We start from the raw sequence: 18,363 nt of genomic DNA, 5'->3' as shown, positions 1-18,363 counted from the left end.
AAATTCATTTATGAAATAAGCAAATCTAGGGAAAGAAAAACAAAACTTTGTTTGTTTCACATAATGTCAGAGTTAAAGTTACTACTTGAAATTTCTAGAAGCTATAAAATATGACCCAGAATTTTCTAAAGTTTTTGATAAATATGACCCAGTTTACTTTTTAGTCACTGCAAGTAAACAAAACAAGATAGTCTGACACATTCAAGCAAACAAAACTATAGTAGGAAAGGGCAAAACAAAGTATTAATTTCAGTTAAATGAAGTTAAGAAAATATTTCTCATTTTTTATTCCAAAATACATATGCTTTCAGTTATTCCCAAAAAATATTACACACTTGCAGAGCATGCATTGTAAACATACAGTTGACATAGAACAGGAGCATAAATATGGGTCCTGTGTTAAAACGTACAGAGTACAAGCATACTCTTTTTTCTGTCTAACCCCAAGTGAACATCTTAATCAGCTATATTAGAGGAAAGTTAGGAATGTTGTAATAAAGAATTGTTTGCCCAATGCATTATTTACTAAATGAGCAGTTGACGTGGTAGGTGGCTTAAAGAAACAAAAAAATTCAAAGTATGGTTGTTGAGTTCAGCCCTACATTTTCATCATTTATTTATAATTTGTGCTATCCACTACACTTTGTTAGAAGGGGTTCTCTCCGAAAAATGAAGATAAAAATTATTTTCATGATTACATTAAGGCTAGGAGTAGAAAGTAGATGTTGCCAAGAGATGGAAGGTGACTTTTTACCTCAAGGTTACCTAGTTCATTGTTCTAGGTTCTTGAAGGAATAAAAACATGGTCAGAGACTTAAAAAATCAAACCAAAGAAAGGTGGCAAGAAGTGAAAAAAATGAGAATGGAAAAATTAGAATATTATGAGAGGGAAGAAAATACCTGATAATAATTATATTTGAAGACCCTAGGTTGATAGAATATATTTAAATATCAATAAGTAAATATCTAGTTGGAAAAAAGGGAGGAGACTGTAGAGCTAAAAATAATTTTCATGTCATAAATTAGATATCAAGGATTTATAAAAGTAAAAATTGCACCAAAGTTAAATAATGTACTAGAGATTATGATAGTAGAAGAAACTGAACTCGAATTGGAAGGAACAAAAGGCAGGAGCATTTTGAAATGCCAGGGTGAACAAATGGAAAATGGGAAATATTGCAGGGTAAGGTTTGATCGTGGGATATGTCAAGTTCATCGAGTTGTTCTTCAGTTGGTAAATGCTTTTCTCAGTTATTATGCCATCTGTGTTTGCAGATTGGCACCCATGGAAGTTAGACACCTCTATTCATATAGAGTCTGGAAGATAAGGGTGCTATTTTCCTTCAATGTTAACATTTCAAAAAGATGGTTCCCTACTTCCTGGAACAGATAATTTCTGGGTTATAAAAGTAGCAAAAAGCTGTGAGATGATTTACACATACTTTGAGGCAGAGAAACCATTTACAATGTTTATATGTTTTGAAAAAAAACACTCTAAGAAAAAAAGAGGTTAGGAATGTAGAGTCAATGATAAGCCAGTCTAAATTTTAGTGGAATTGAGGAAATATTAAGGCATCTTGGTCAGGTTCTATTAAGCTAATAATCTTAAAAGGTATAGATTATATTTTCTCAAGAAAGCAATTTATATCCTGGGATTTCCAGATATACAGGGTAAAGTCTCTCATCCAATAAACATTTGCTATGAAACTCCAAAATGACAGTAACTGAACCAAGAACATCAGCTATGACGATTCTGAGTAAGACATGATCCCAGGCAGAAGGCTCCCAAAGTGAACAAACAATTAGCAAAAGGGTTTTTTTGTTTGCTATTTGTTTTTGTTTTGTGGTATTGGGAGTGGAACCCAGAAGCCTTCTACCTTAGTGTTACATCCCCAGCCCAATTTTATTTCTTATTTAGAAACAAAGTCTCACTAGGTTGATGAGAGTCTCACTACTTGCTGAGGCAGTACTTGAACCTATAACCCTCCTGTCTCAGCCTCCCAAATATGGGGATTATAGGCATGCACCAACCACCATGCCCAGCTATCAAAAGTTTTTAAAGCATTATGTCTGCAATATTTTGTGAAAAGAGATGTAGAGTACAACTCCATAAGAAATTTGAGAAACTCAAAGAGTCACAAGAGAAGAAAAGTTAGCTCAAAGGATGACTTAGTAGGAAGACAGGGGTTATCAGGAAAGGCAAATGGTGTATGCAAAATGACAGCTTGAGAAGACAGCATGTCAGTCAACTGGCAAAGAAAATAACTTTCTGTGTATAAAATGGAGGGAAAGTAGGAGGCAACTAGAGTTTCAGGTTTTCTGAGCTCAGCTAAGAGTTAATGAAGAGACTGTGATGCTCAGATTTGCATTTTAAAAATACACCCTCAGGGTAGAATCAATGATGGGCTGCAGGGGAAAATGGTACCACAGAAGCCCAGAGGGAAGTGTACAATACCCTGAAAGATACATGGCTTTGAGATTAAACAAATCAGACCCACTACCTGGATGAGAGCAGAGAGAGTGGAGGGATTCAAAATAATTTGGCAGTTTTCCATTTATGATGAAGAGCCAGATGCTCTTCAAATGAGGGAATGAAGAGTTATGGAGCTCAGTTAATGAGTCTTCTACCTCAGTAAGCTGGGGGTAATTCTACATTGACGTAACTTCTAGTTGTGAGACAGTTCAGATAAGATGGTTATATATAAATATTTTCTAGAAAGTTTGATGCATATATGAGACTCCATGTTTTTCTATTTTATTTCCCTGTTTAACTTTCATTGGTTGATAAATATGTAAATAAAGACCTTTGTTATATCAATATGCTTTTTAAAGACAATTTCTATGCCAGGCGTGGTGGTGCACGCTTGTAATCCCTGCGCTTGGAAGGCCGAGACAGGAGGATTGCGCAGATTCGAAGCCAGCCACGCTGTCTTAAGAGACCCTGTTTCAAAATAAAAATATAAAAATAAGTCTGGGAGTGTAGCCTGGAGGTAGAAGGGCTTCCAGGAACCCCAGTACCACCAAAAATAATAAAAATAATAAAAATAATAAATAAATAAATAAATAAATAAGACAATTTCTAAATAATACAAATAACATCAGCTCAATTATAATTCTAAAAACTACTGTAAAGTTAGTATAAGTCTAGTAAGAGAAACCTAAATCTCAAATTATAATACTAGAGCCTTTCTAAATAATGTGATTTTTTTTTTCATTTTGTCTTTGAATCTAGCTTCTCTCTACTTTCTGTCTCCTTTCTGCTTAGCGCCTTTTCAGTTCCATTATAATGATAAGTGTCCATTTTTCAGTAATGATGTTTAGCATAGTACTACTATGACTATTAACCATAAAAGCTATACAATTTTATGATTAAAAAGAAACCAGAATAATTCAAGAAGCATTCCTGGAATGGTGTTTCACAACACATGTGCTTTTTTGCATTAAAATGTGATTAATTATGTTTAGTGTACTATTTTTGCAATCTTGACCTTGAAACTATAAAAACCTTTATAAACCATGGTTAAAAATTTATATTTTGTGGGAGCTCTCACGTAATTCATACAATAAGCTTTCAGTATATACTTTAATGAACAAAGTAAAAGTTTATCCTCAGATCTCAGTCCTCATTTTGTTTTATTTCCATGGAAATCTTCATGAATTTTAGTGTAATTACTTCAAGCAGATGTTCAAGTCTCTTATCCTGAAAATAGGAGACACAGTAGAATAAAAAAGGATAGCTTTGAAGAGTTCATGTAAGAGTTTAGTGTTGTTCATAAAAATAGACCAAACAAGGGGAAGTTTGGGGGTTACTTTCAGAATGTCAAAATACATGTGTAAGTTTATTAAAATGATGAATTATGAAAACATGTTCTTAAAGTTACAGTTGTGAGTAAAGAGAAATTAAATGGATATATAGAAATTTAAACATTTAACTCTCATTACAATTTCATAAATTAAGTAAACCCAAGAATTTTTATTTTATATTTCAACTTCTTATATAAAGCGTCATAAACAATTTTAAAGCAGATGTGTTTCAGTTGGGTTTAAGGTAAGGCATGAATTATAAAATATAGAGATGGGGGTTTGTTCATTTAGTTCTGTGTTATATATTTCATTCAAATATACCTGTTTTTTCATATTTGTTAAAATGCCTAGAGCTTCATGGATGAAAAACAAGCTATATAAATGCAAAGCAATCCTTGGAAATTATTTATGTTGATAAACATATGCCAAAAATATAGTGTATTTGATAACCAAAGGTATGCATGAGGAGGCTTTGAAATATTGATGGTATCAGAATGAGAATCTTGATAAGAAAGTCTGCAGAGAGACTAAGGAAGAAAAAAAATGTTGTTCTGGCTCATGCATGCACTCGTGGCAATAACAGCACCACCAATCACAATAGTGATTATCCAGTGTATCCACCTAGAATTAATGGAATGCACACTCAGATAATCAGTGTCTCAAAAGGTCCCATAATGGAGACATTGGTGGTTGATTATGTCCCAACTATAGAGAAGTTGAGATCAAAAAGTGGAATTTTGAAAGTGCTCAGCTGCAAAATTTCCATATCTCAAATATGGAAGAGTATAAATTAATGTGATTTTGCATATGCATGTGTTTATTTTATGTCTATATATTCTCTGGCATAATGTTTTACAAAAATAATACTTATATAATCAAAATAAAGTTTATGAATAAGAAACACATTTTAAGGTGATGAAGAAGAGTGAAATTATTTTCTGATACTGTTATGTGTGACCTTATTTCAGGTATTTTTTTTTAATAAAAAGTAAGATAAAAGTAATAGCCTCAAAAAAAGGCTGGAGATAACAAATTATGGAGTTGCCTGTGATAGTCATAGGCCATACTTTATTTATTTATTCATTCATTCATTCATTCATTCATTTTTATTTGTCTATTTATTGTACCTAGCATTTCCAAGATGACTTTTTTTTCCTCCAATGGTAAAAAAAAGTCATCTTTCAACTGAAGAAGAGCACAGCTACTAAGTGTTTAAATTAGTTGAGTTGACTAGAGATTCACTGAAGCAAAGTTAAAGATTTGAATGGCTCTTTATTTCCAAAAATCCACTGCTATTTATAAGCCAAAACCTGTAACCCCGGACATATCAACACACATACTCTCTGTATCTGACAGAATGTCTGGCTGGCAATACATAGCACTTTGTTGAGAAACTCCTTAAGTGTCCTCATTTCTTAAGTTCTTTGTAGACAAAAGCTTATACATTACCAATTGCCTTGGTGTCTTGACTTCTCACTAACACCATACCTGGTAAAAAAATAAATTGAGGAATTGGTTAGTATCTCTGCTCTTTTAATCAAAGTTACTTGCTTGAGGCAAGTAACTTAAACAATAACATATAAACAATTAACTAAAATGGTTCTAATAGTATATAAAACTATGATGAAAATATATCAATTACTATGAGTGTATGTCTATAAAGGGGGAAAAAGTTGAATTGAAGCCAACTATTGAAAAGAAGTTAGCTGTGTGGAGACCTGAATTTTTATACAAAGTGAAAAGAATATGCAAAATCCAACAGTGAGATTGTTTGTAGAAGCTTATATAACTGATCAACAAATTCTGCAAAGTGTCTGGATACAAAATCAATCTTAACAAAATCAAGCTTTCCTGTATGCCAACCATACATAAATCCACTGAAAAAGAATTTCAGAAAACACTTCCACTCAGAATATCTCACAAAAAAATAAAATACTTAGGAATAAACCTAACCAAAAGACCTCTACAAACAAAATTATAAAACATTGAAAAAAGAAATTGAAAAAGACTTTAGGAGATAGAAAGATCTCCCATGTTCTTGGGTAGGCAGAATAAATATCATCAAAATGGCCATTCTTCTAAAGTGATCCACAGATTCAATGCAATACTCATTAAACTACCAAGCTCATTCCTCACAGTTCTTAAATTCATTTTGAACAATAACAACAACAACAACAACAACAACAACATACCAGAATAGCCAAAGTGGTTCTCAGCAACAAGAACTATGCAGAAGTCATCACAAAACCTGACTGAAAACTATACTACAAAGCCATAGTAATAAAATCAGCATGGCACTGGCACAAAAGCAGACACATAGACCAATGGAGCAGAATAGAAGACTCGGAAACAAATCCACACACATATAACCAATTGATTTTTGACAAAGGGGCCAAACACATATACTAGAAAAAAGATAGTATGTCCAACAAATGGTATTGGCAAAACTGTAAAGCAAAGGAAACTATCAAGAACCTCAACAGAGAGCCAACAGAATGAGATAAATTTTTTGCCAACTATTCCTTCAATAGAGGACTAATATCTAGAATATACAGAGAACTCAAGAAACTCAGCACTAAGAAAACAACTCAATCAAAAAATGAGCAAGAGAATTAAATAAATACTTCACAAAAGAAGAAATTCAAATGGTCAATAAATGCATGAAAAAATGCTCAACATCTTTAGCAATCAGAGAGATGCAAATCAAAAACTACTCTGAGATTTCACCTAACTCCAACTAGAATGGCAATCATTCAAAACACAACACAAATGCTGTTGAGGATGTAAAAAAGTGGTAACTCCAGCACATTGCTGGTGGGATTCCAAATTAGTACGCCCATTTTGGGAAACAGTATGGAGAATCCTCAGAAGAACTGAAACAAACCTACAAGAGCATCCAGCAATACCACTTCTGGGTATCTACCCAAAAGAATGGAAACCAAACTACCAATCTAATGCATGTGTATCTACATTTATAGCCACACAATTTACAATTACTAAACTATGGAACTAGCCAAGATGTCCATCAACAGATGAATGGTTTACAAAACTATGGGATATGTACCCAAAGGATAGGTCCATGATTTTACTCAGCCATAAAGAAGAACAAAATTAAATCATTTACAGGGAAATGTATGGAACTTGAGAATACTATGCTAAGTGAGATTATTTGGTCACAAAAAGTAAGAAATAGGATAATCTCCCTAATATTTGGAAGCTAGGGAGAAAAAAGGGTCATAAGAGGAACTCTAGACAAAGCAGCAGAAACCATAGATGAGCAAATAAGATGACCTAACTGGGGCTGATGGGAGGAGGAAGAGGAAAATTTCCTAATTTATATGATATACATTAATAAGCATATCAAATCAATCAATAAGCCAAACATGAGAAGGAAGAGGGGGAATGAGGTGGGACTTGGGGAAGGGCTAAAGGAGTAATATGTGCATATATGCTTTTTCCATCTTGTACTCCAGTAACATATATGACTACAATGCACCAATAAAAAGATAGCAATTAAGTAAATAAAATATATGCAAGTCCCCCACTTCAATACTAAGAAAAAGCCCGAGGAGGAGTCATTATTACTATGTAAATTATGAAATATTGAATGCCTTAGACAATACTGATTTTGTATCCTACTTACTTATCTGTATATCTACTTATCAATTGTATATTTTTTGCTGTATATATTAGACCACAAAACTAATAAGAGCAGAATTGAATAGATCCCAGAAATCAGAGTAACTAAAAATCAGTGAATATATTTTGTTGACTAAATTATAATTTTGATGAGCCTCTTTTACTTATTAGTGAGGAAGTCTAATAATTTAAGACCTTACAATAGTTGTTAGCACATAAATATATTTCTTTTTTTTAACAATTTTTATTGAACATAAATAGTATACATTTACACTATATTTGGTGCCCTCTCGCCCCCCCCCGCCCCCGTTTTCTCTTCTCCCCTCCCACCAATGGTTGTCCAAGTTAACCATGTCTTATTCATAATTTTACACATGTTCAGGTGTAGACCCTCATTAATCAAGATCGGCCTTTCTCCTCTCCTATCTTTCCATTAAAACTTAGCCAGTATTTCCCCTCTAATATCTGGAGTCCCACTGGTATCCTTTGTGTTTTTTAGTTTGGGCATATTAGAGGAAACATGTGTATCTTCTCCTTCTGTGCTTGTCTGATCTCACTTAACATGATACTCTCCAGGGCTTTCCATCTTCTTGCAAATGATATAATTTTGTTCTTCTTTATGGCTGAATAGAATTCCATTGTGTGTATTTCCCACAGTTTTGCTATCCATTCATCTGTTGATGGTGATCTGGGTTGGTTCCATATTTTGGCTATTACAAATTGTGCTGCTATGAACATAGGTATGCATATGTTGCTGTATTTCTCTGAATTCAACCCATTTGGAAAGATACCCAGGAGTGGTATAGCTGGATCATATGGTGGATCTATTCCCATCTTTCTTAGGAATCTCCACACAGATCTCCATAGTGGCTGAACTAGTTTGCACTCCCACCAACAGTGTAAAAGAGTTCCTCTTTCCCCACATGCTCGCCAGCATTTGTTGTTGTTTGATTTCTTTATGCTTGCTACTCTGACTGGGGTTAGATGGAATCTCATTGTAGTTTTGATTTGCATCTCCCTGATGGCCAGTGATGAAGAACATCTTTTCATGTATCTATTAGTCCTTTGTATCTCTTCTTTTGTGAAGTGTCTATTTAGTTCATTTGCCCATTTCTTGATTGGGTTGTTTGTTTTGCTAGTGTAGAGTCTTTTGAGCTCTTTGTATACTCTGAATATTAGCCCCCTATCAGAATGGTGGCTGGTAAAGATCCTTTCCCATTCTGTAGGCTTCCTCTTTAGGTTATTGATAGTTTCCTTTGATGAAAAGAAACTTTTTAGTTTGATGTTATCCCACTTGCTTTAATTTCCTGAGCTTTGGAGGTTTTGTTGAGAAAGTTACTGCCTGTGCCAGTATGTTGTAGTGTTGAACCTATGTTCTCCTCTACTAACTTCACAGTCTCAGGTCTAATTTCTAAGTCTTTGATCCATCTTGAGTTGATTCCTGTGTTGGGTGAGATATAGGGGTTTAGATTCATCTTTTTACAAATGGATAGCCAGTTCTCCCAGCAACACTTGTTGAAAAGGCTGTCTTTTCTCCAGCGTATGTGTTTGGCCCCTTTGTCAAAGATTAATTGACTAAAGATGTGTGGGTTTGTTTCTGTATCTTCTATTCTAATCCACTGGTCAGTATATCTGTTTTTGTTCCAGTACCATGCTGTTTTTACTACTATTGCTCTATAGTATAGTTTGAAGTCTGGGATTGTAATGCCTCCTGCATGTTTCTTGTTATTGAGAATTGCTTTGGCTATTCTAGGTCTTTTCCTTCTCCATATGAAGTTCATGATTGATTTTTCTAGGTCTCTGAAGAATGTCACTGGTATTTTAATGGGAATTGCATTGAACCTATAGATCAGTTTTGGCAGAATGGCCATTTTGATGATAATTATTCTGCCTATCCATGAGCACGGGAGATCTTTCCATCTTCCAAGGTCTTCTTCTATTTCTTTCTTTAATGTTTTATAGTTTTTGTTGTAGAGGTCTTTTACATCTTGGGTTAGGTTTATTCCTAGGTATTTTATTGGTTTTGAGGTTATAGTGAATGGAATTGTTGTTTTTGTTTCTTTCGTTGTGGATTTGTTGTTCAATTGACTTGTTTTGTCTAATGATGAAAGGCCTGGCAAACTAGTACCTATTAAAATATTAGAGGATTTCCAATTGACTTCTGATTTTCTGTCTGTTTTTCAAATGTATAAATAAAGGAGTTACATTAAGACAATACTCCTAATCTTTTATCTGTGAGAAACAGCTTTGAATTCCTTATCTAATAGTTGTAAGGAATGGCACAGTCTCTAATCTTTTGGCACTTGAGGACACTTAATGCAAGGCCTACCACATACTTTTGATATATTCATTGAGAATTATTTCTATTCTGTGGCAAAATAGCAAAATACTATTTGCTTGTTTGTAGCGTATTTGTTTCATTTTGATCCACTGAACTCATTGGTAGACTAATAGTAAAGGACTAATTCACAGAGTTCAGACTTTTTAATCAGATTTTTAGTCTTCTTTGTATGTGTATGCTTATTTCTGGTGTTCTTTTAACATCTAACTATAATAAGCAATCTTGGCTTTTTTTTTAACTAAGAACAAAAAGAAAGTGATCTGATTTATCTGGGTGCCCATCAAGTTTCAATAGCTCATTTTATATGAATTTAACCGTGATAGGGTATTGATTATCATGTCTTTCCCAGGAGAAGAAGTAGACAGACAACTGTGCAGAGATGCCATCTTCCCCATTCCTGTGGCCTGTGATGCTCCATGTCCAAAGGACTGTGTGCTCAGCGCGTGGTCTACGTGGTCCTCCTGCTCACACACCTGCTCAGGGAAAACCACAGAAGGGAAACAGATAAGAGCACGGTCCATTCTGGCCTATGCAGGTGAAGAAGGTAAGACCATTCAACTTCAGAAAGGACTTAGGTTCCTTTTAGAAATTGACAGACATGTACTTTGTGTAGTGTGGCTAAGATCAGAGTCTGTGAAAATTATCTAACAGGAATCTAGCAATCTAAAGAACTTTAAAATCTGTTAATGTGGTGAGCAATTTGCTTCTGTCCACCAAAACCAATCTTAAAATAGATCTTTAATAAAAGCGGAAAGACTTTTCAAAGTGAACGTAATTTTTTTTGTCCATTCTCCTAATATTAAATACTGCCTACTTTAAAGTGTTAGACCTGTGAAAGTGAGTCCACAAATTCCAGATGTTTCTTTGCTTTTTTCTCTAGTTCAGTTATACACTTTGCCCTTTGAAATCATATCCTATTGTCTCAGTCATTTCTGTCCAATGAAAAAGTTTATTTTAAAGCAACACCAGCTTGATTGCTACTTGACTAGAAAGTACATGTATTTTCAGCCAGTTGAGTTTCTGAACATGGATTCTGAGATTCAGAGTTCTCATATTGTTTTTTATCTGTAAAACATTGCTTCTAAATCATTTCACCTTATTGGGTGAATAAAGCATGATTTCATACATTTATACCTTACTTGAGAATTTCATTGTCAAGAAATACAGGCCTCTTGGTAATTGTCTTGAAACGTGATCACCAATGCTCATTTGACTCAGTGCTGGCAGGTATGTCCCACTCACTCTCTCCCATTGTTCTGTAAAATGACTCAGGAATAGGAAAGCACAGAAGTAAATCAAGTTCTTTCCCATTAAGCCACATTCTTTGTCAAGAATATAGGTATGTTATTTAAATATTATCAAGCTAAATGACCTCTTCATTCACATTTAACACTAATAAATAATGATTTTTGTTTGTAGCAAGCATGCATTTCTACAAATAAATAATTTCCAGGAAATTTTGTGCAATCTCTATCATTTTTATTTTCCTGTTAAGTATTTTAGTGGTAGATATCTGATACTATTCTTAATTAATCAGACTTGCTGTGTATGTCATAAATGTGCAAACAGAATTACATTAATACGCGAGTATTTATATGAGTGGAAATTTTTCAGTATAAAAAGATCAGTCTATCAGAAAATTTAGAATTTTCTTTATACAGTCAAAAATATTTTCCTGTTTCGTTAATATAAACTGTTTGCTAGGAAACATGTGGATCTCTTGAAAAATAGAAAATTTTAGAGGAAAAATTTTGTTTCTTGTGCTGACAATAACTTTAACCTCCTATAGATTACATTCAGACTTCAAACTCTATCAGCTCAGATTATGTCTTGGGCTTCATTAAAATTAGATCTGTGGTCACCCTTCTTCCTGTAAATCTATTATACTCTGCAGACACTTGCTGTGTGACTAGTAATGAGTGACTTTTCACCCTGAGTCACATGGCAAGGACTTTGCTATGCCTGCAGAAACTCACCACATCATTATTTCTATAGACAGGGTACTTCACACTGGAAGGTCATTAAATATTTTAAAGGGAAAAATTTATTATTTTTCTTCTATATGTATCATCGATTTAATTTGAAATGGTGGGACTGTGATAATTTTTAATTAAGTCTAGTAGTTGCATCATGAGCAAATCATTCTGGAAAATTACAGATGTTTATGTAATAAATCATGAGGTCACGAATTCAAAACATAATTTTAACAAACCACACTGGAAACTATAAGTGGAGAGTATACTGATATTTTTATCTATTAATAATATTTATAAAAACTGGTATACATATATGGGACTTATAATGAAGAATCTAGCCTTTTTTTTTGTGTGTGTGTGTGTGTGTGTGTGTGTGTGTGTGTGTGTGGTACTGGGGTTCCTGGAAGCCCTTCTACCTCTGGGCCACACTCCCAGACCTATTTTTACATTTTTATTTGGAAACAGGGTCTCCTAAACCAGTGTGCGCAGCTGGCTTCGAACCTGCGTGATCCTCCTGTCTCTGCCTCCCAAGCGCGGGGATTATAAGCGTGCGCCACCACGCCCGGCTCAGAATCTAGCCTTTAAAACTGTATTTAGTACCTGTTACTTCCTGACCACTGACACATATTTGCTCTTATTTGAAATAATTATTTTTATTTTTATATTTTGTATGTATAATTCTGATCTATTTTTAAATTATTTAGAAATTACATCTGCAAGAATTTTTAATTTTTCCCTGCCAATCAGATAATGCTTCATAATTCTATACCAAAGTAGGCCTTTCTATTCCTCAAAAATTATTATTTTGTATACATCATCAATGTTCTTAATTTTCTACAGATAAGAAAGTTCCTATCATAACTTTAAATGAAAACACCACAGCAACAAAATAATATCTGGAGGGTTTAGACATGAACTTGTACAATTTTATGATGAAATAACTTATAGGACAAGTCCATGTGCTGAGTATTTCTGGATTTACAAAATAAGTGCAACAACCTATATTTCATTTATCTGTTAGAAAGTTATCATTAAACATCACACTGAAGATTAGATAACCTCTTATAATTAATAAGTGTTACAGTTTAAACTGTTATGGTTTGGGGGGGACTGTTCCTGGGGACCTCTGTTAGGCACCCAGAAACTTCCCATAGCTGAGGTCCATGTCCAGAACTAGGATCAATGGAACACTAGTCCGGACTCTTGCTGAAAACTTAAATGAGTTTATTATTACAAAGATAGAAATAAGAAATCTCGCTGGACGTGGTGGCGCACGCTTGTAATCCCCGTGCTTGGTAGGCAGAGACAGGAGGATCCTGCAGGTTCGAAGCCAGCCATGCTGGCTTAAGGGAGTGTAGCCCGGAGGTAGAAGGGTTTCCAGGAACCCCAGTACCACAAGGAAGGAAGGAAGGAAGAAAGGAAGGAAGGAAGGAAGGAAGGGAAAGAGAGAAAGAAAGAAAATAAGGAAGGAAGAAAGGGGAAGGAAAGAAGGAAGGAAGGAAGGAAGGAAGGAAGGAAGGAAGAAAGAAAGAGAGAGAGAGAGAAAGAAAGAAAAGAAAAGAAAGAAAGAAGACAGTTAAAATCCTATACTATCGCAGGATAGTATTGGGGGTGGCCTGAAACGAAGTCACCAGAGTTTTAAATGTTATGGTTGAAACTGTTATGGCACCATTAGAAAGAGGAAAAGATAGAGCTTAAAGGACTATGCCACAGAGTGACATAGTGAGATGACCCGAAATGAAGTCACTGGCGTTCAAAATACAAAACAGCTTTTTGTAGATACAAAGTCCCCCATCTTGCTCTACCACATAATCCTATGATCTAGGTGTAAGCCCTCCCCTTAACTCCAGGCAGACCTCTTTTGTTATACTTATGTGGATTCTGACCTGGAAAAAAACCTTCCTGCCTAACTGCAGGTATAAGCCTAGGGTTTTCTGTTATTGTTGTTGTTAAGACCAGAATGATTCACAAGGTCAGGGGCTCCAAGGTATCTGCTCCCCTTTCACAAAGGTCAATTCCCTCCTCCCATACTCTTGGAGAATTCTTAGCTTCTTGCTAGATATCATTTATTATGCAAACCTGTTTTTAAAATATGAAAGTCCTAGGTCCCAACTCCTCTATCCACTTGCTAATTACTTTTCAGGAGGGAACTTTGCATTATAACAGCTACTTGAGTGCCTGGCAGTAACCAGGCCCTAACTACTTCTTTCATTTTTTGACAGATTTAAACTCCACTTTCTATAGACCGATTTTTGAAATATATATTCATAACCCAAACTTCTTTTTCAAATCTCCTTTTTAGGCCAATTCCTAATACTGGTACAGTAAGGACAGACTAAATTGTTCTTTAATAATAAAGAACCCAGAAATTCAAAAGCTTAATAAAAAAAAAAAAAAAAAAAAAAAGGCTCACTCATTTGTTCTTCCAGGGAATTTAGCTACAGTTTGGGGTTAACTTTCCAGGGCAGTCTGCCCTTCAGGAAATGTGTCAGCATTACACCACTGTATAAAGCCTGTTTCCATAAGCCCTATTCCAGAGGAAGCAGATGTTGGAGACTATTGATTTAAAAGCAGCAGCAATTAAGTTCTTCCACCTAGAAATAATTTCTCACATTTTGTTGCTAAAATGCATCATGTAACTATACTTAACTTTAAGAAGGAATGCGTAGGAAATAATCTTCCTGAATGCTACACAAAGAGGAACGACTGATAATAAGCTTACTCCAGTTTTCTCAATCTGGTTGTATATATGCAACCTCTTCACTACTCAGAACTCTGTAACTCCACACCAGGCAAACCCTCCCACTTTGCACACTCTTCTCACATCCCACTCAGAAACACCACAAATCCCCACCCTGCTGGCACAGGGCCCAACACTGGATGTCAGAGCACCACAGAGTTAAGATAGAGTGTCATTATCTATGAAGGCAGCCAGTTCAGTGTGGCACCGAGCAAGGCAGGGTTGTAGAGAGTTTCCATCATGTGAAGTGGCCTCATGGGGGTGTCAGAGCATGGACTGAGTGAAAAAGATACCCTGTGGGTGAAGCATTAGAGATCATAGTGGGAAATTGGAGGTAAAGAGGGAGATTTATCAAGGAAGCATTTGTATTAAAAATAATAGAGCCAGGCATGGTAGTGCATGCTTGTAATCCTGGCATTTGGAAGGTTGAGACAGGAGGATCATGGTTTGCAGCCAGCCTCAGCTAATAGGGAATAGAAAATAGGGCTGGGGGGTGTAGATCAGAGGTAGAATGCCCCAGGGATCCATCCCTGCTATCACACACAAAAAATGAAAATAAATAATAGTAATCAAGTTTCTTATTGCAGAGGCAGGTAGTTAGAAATAAGAAAAGAAACTGAATTAAGCTTTCATGTATTTGGGGGGAGTTGGCAGTTATCAATGGGTGTGTGTGGTGTTTAATTTGTAAAGATAGATATAGAAATAAGTATAAATGTGAGTATGTAAGTATATAGATATATGCATATTATATACATAGCTATAGATATCATTATTGCTATTCACTGAAAAGACACAAGAGCAGCAAGAATCCACAGCAGTAAGTATCTCAAACTTGGTTTCTTTTCTCTCTCTCTCTCTCTCTCTCTCTCTCTCTCTCTCTCTCTCTCTCTCTCTCTTTTCGTGTGTGTGTGTGTGTGTGTGTGTGTGTGTGTGTACGTACGTGCACATGCTGGGAAGTAAGCCCAGGATCTTGTGTATGCTAAGCATGCACTTCACCACTGAGCTATGTCCCCAGCCCCAGATCTTGGTTTTTAATACCATTCTCCAATAAAAGGAGCCAGTGTTCCTTGGAGAAATCAATAATACCTCGGAGACAGGAAAAGTTGTAGATAGCCCTAGAGAATCCTGTGCTAGAAAATAAAGAAAGAGAATATGTCAAAAGCCAAAAGATGCAGGAGCCAGCTTAATAGTCTCCCACTGGGCATATATGCAAACAATTTGAATGCCAAAATAATGATCCTAATAGACCATAACTCACTATATAAAATAGGAAACATGGATCCATACTTGAAATAAATATGTGAGTAAATTGAACATATGATGAAAAGCACTATGGTTACATGCTCTCAAACACCTTCCTATGGGAGAAGTTTTAGGGACATCACCTTAATCTAGTAACTATAGTTACCATCTTCAGTAATGGTACGAATTAAAACCTGGTGTTTTTAACGTAAAATGAGAACATGATGTTATTTCTGTGATATTCCAAAAATGTGTATATGGAAGCTAATCATTAGACAAATTCTCACTGAAAGATAGTATACAAAATAGCTGATCATTATTCTTTCAAATATCTAAATTATAAAATTAAGGAAATACAGAAAACCTGTTTCAGATTAAGAGAAACGAACAATAAATAGGACATCTAAATGTGACTCTTGATTCTGAACAAATTCCTTGTGTCATGAAAGATAATTTAAGACAGTCGGAAAACTTGAATGGGGATGGAAGGATAGGTAGTAATAATGTATCCATATTTGTATCATGATTTTTAAATTGAAAGTATAGGAAATTTTAAAATTTATGTATAGGAAAATGCCCTTGATTATAGGAAATACACCCTAAAGCATTTAGGGTAATAGGCATTATTTTATCAGATTCTTCCAAATAGTCCAGGAAAAATTTGATAATATGCTTTTATTTGTTTGTTTGTTGTTTATTTATTTATTTATTTATTGGTGGTACTGGGAATGGAACACAGGGGCTTTCTACCTCTTGGCTATACTCCCAGACCAATTTTATATTTTTATTTGGAAACAGGGTCTCACTAAGTTGCTGAGAGCCTCACTAAGTAACTGAGGCTGGCTTTGAACCTTGTGATCCTCCTATCTCAGCCTCCCAAGTCCTGGGATTACAAGCATGCACCATCACACCCGGCGATATTGTGCTTTTTAAGTATAATGTAACATAGAACTTACTCAAATCTGATCTACTCTTCACGGCCAAGAATGAAGATCACTTCCATTGAAACCTTTCATTATTGTATATGCTAAAACATTTTTTCCATTAATATACTGTTAGAATAATCTCTATGTAGCTCTTATAGTTTTATTGCCTTGCAATAGGCATATCTTTAATTGATATTGGTTATTATACTTAAAATTTTTACTGACATTTTGTGTCTAAGCATTTTATTTTATCATCACATCAGCCAGTAAACTGTCCAAGGAACTACACACATTAAATGATTTAATGGTTTCGTGATGGATGTTCACACTATTCAGGTACCTAAGTATTTCCTTGGAAACCTCCTCCTCACTCACACAGAGCTTGGGATTTACATTTCCTTGGAGTTCTCTTGAGAACACTAGGCATATGAAGTTCCTGAGAGCAAAAGTTAGTTGTATTACTTGATTGCAAAGTTTCAAAATGATTTCATGGACTATGAAGTAGTTGATTAAGAGAATAGTCATTACAGTTTTGTTTTAGCAATAAAGATTTTAAGCAATGAGGGTGTTGTGTGGCAGGGGGTGGGGTGGGAGTATAAATTGCTGCATTGTTCCTGGAAGCATCTTTCCTAAGATTCAAACTTATTTACTTATTGCCTTTGTCAATTTTTGTTTGTTTGTTTGTTTGTTTTGTGGTACCTGCAGGCTATACTCCCAGACCTATTTTCTATTTGATTTAAAATCAGGGTCTCACTAAGATGCTGAGAGTCTCACTAAGTAGCTGCGGCTGGCTTCAAACCAGTGTGATCCTCCTGTCTCAGCATCCCAAACACGGAGATTACATGCGTGCACCACCATACCCAGAGATACTGAAACGCAGGGTTTCTTGAGAAGAAACCCAGTGTTTCCTTAAGTTGAAATGGAGTTTCTTGAGAAGAAACTCGATGAAACAGAGTTTCTTGAGAAGAAACTTGGCATTTCCTTACTGGGTTCTTTTCTGTGGAGAGCGAAGAATGACACCCGCAGACCGCAGGAAGGGGAGTAAAAGGTTTATTGGAAGCAGCAGGGAATAGGGGAAAGTGGCAGAACACCCCTAAGGGCTATCAGGGCTTTGGTGTCCAGTAGCTGCCTTCAGATCACTACCTGAGTGTAGCCCGTGCCAAGTGTCTTCAGTTGCAATCTGCTTTCTCCCAAAGTCCACGCGATCTGCTAGAAAGGAAGTACAGGTCACTCCTAGGGGCCCTGGTCAGCCTTGGTGTCCAGCAGAAGCCTTCAGGTCACTACCCGAGTGTAGCCCGGGCCAAGTGCCTTCAATTGCACCCCACCTTCTCTCAAAGCTAACACGACCTGCAAGAGAGAGAGAAGCTCCCCAACGGGGAGGGGTTTCCAGAGTGGGTAACCATCCTGGTGACTGCACTAGGGATTTATATATATCTGCATGTCCTCTAATGCTTGGAGTTTGGGAAGCAGCTCTCAAAATTTACATAGGGCATTTGCATTTCCTTTGAGGGGTCTCCTTTCAGTAGGAGTGTCATTTGCGTGTCCTTTGAAGGGTCTCCTTTCAGTAGAAGTGTCAGACTTGCTCCAGTGATTTCTCCTGGGTTTGTTGATTAGTAAACATATGGTTTTGTGAAGCTTTGGTCGTTCTTAACTCTGAACCTTGAGAGAACTGATATTCGTCACCCCTCAGGAAAT

The 18,363-nt window shown here is 35.7% G+C and overlaps 1 protein-coding gene across 1 annotated transcript in view; it reads left to right on the top strand.

Annotated features, from left to right (window-relative positions):
- The window catches only part of THSD7A (thrombospondin type 1 domain containing 7A), a gene marked incomplete at both ends in the record, with an annotated part of 440,777 nt that overhangs the window by 331,957 nt on the left and 90,457 nt on the right, over positions 1-18,363 (top strand). The window contains one exon of the mRNA XM_080701061.1: positions 10,134-10,328. Coding sequence (XP_080557187.1) covers positions 10,134-10,328 — 195 coding nt within the window. The remainder of the gene's footprint in view (positions 1-10,133; positions 10,329-18,363) is intronic.

This window comes from Muscardinus avellanarius (assembly GCF_963383645.1).
Source record: "Muscardinus avellanarius genome assembly, chromosome: 9".
NCBI lineage: Eukaryota > Metazoa > Chordata > Mammalia > Rodentia > Gliridae > Muscardinus > Muscardinus avellanarius.
The sequence above is the reverse complement of the archived record's forward strand: the minus strand, read 5'-3'. Positions and strand labels throughout refer to the sequence as shown.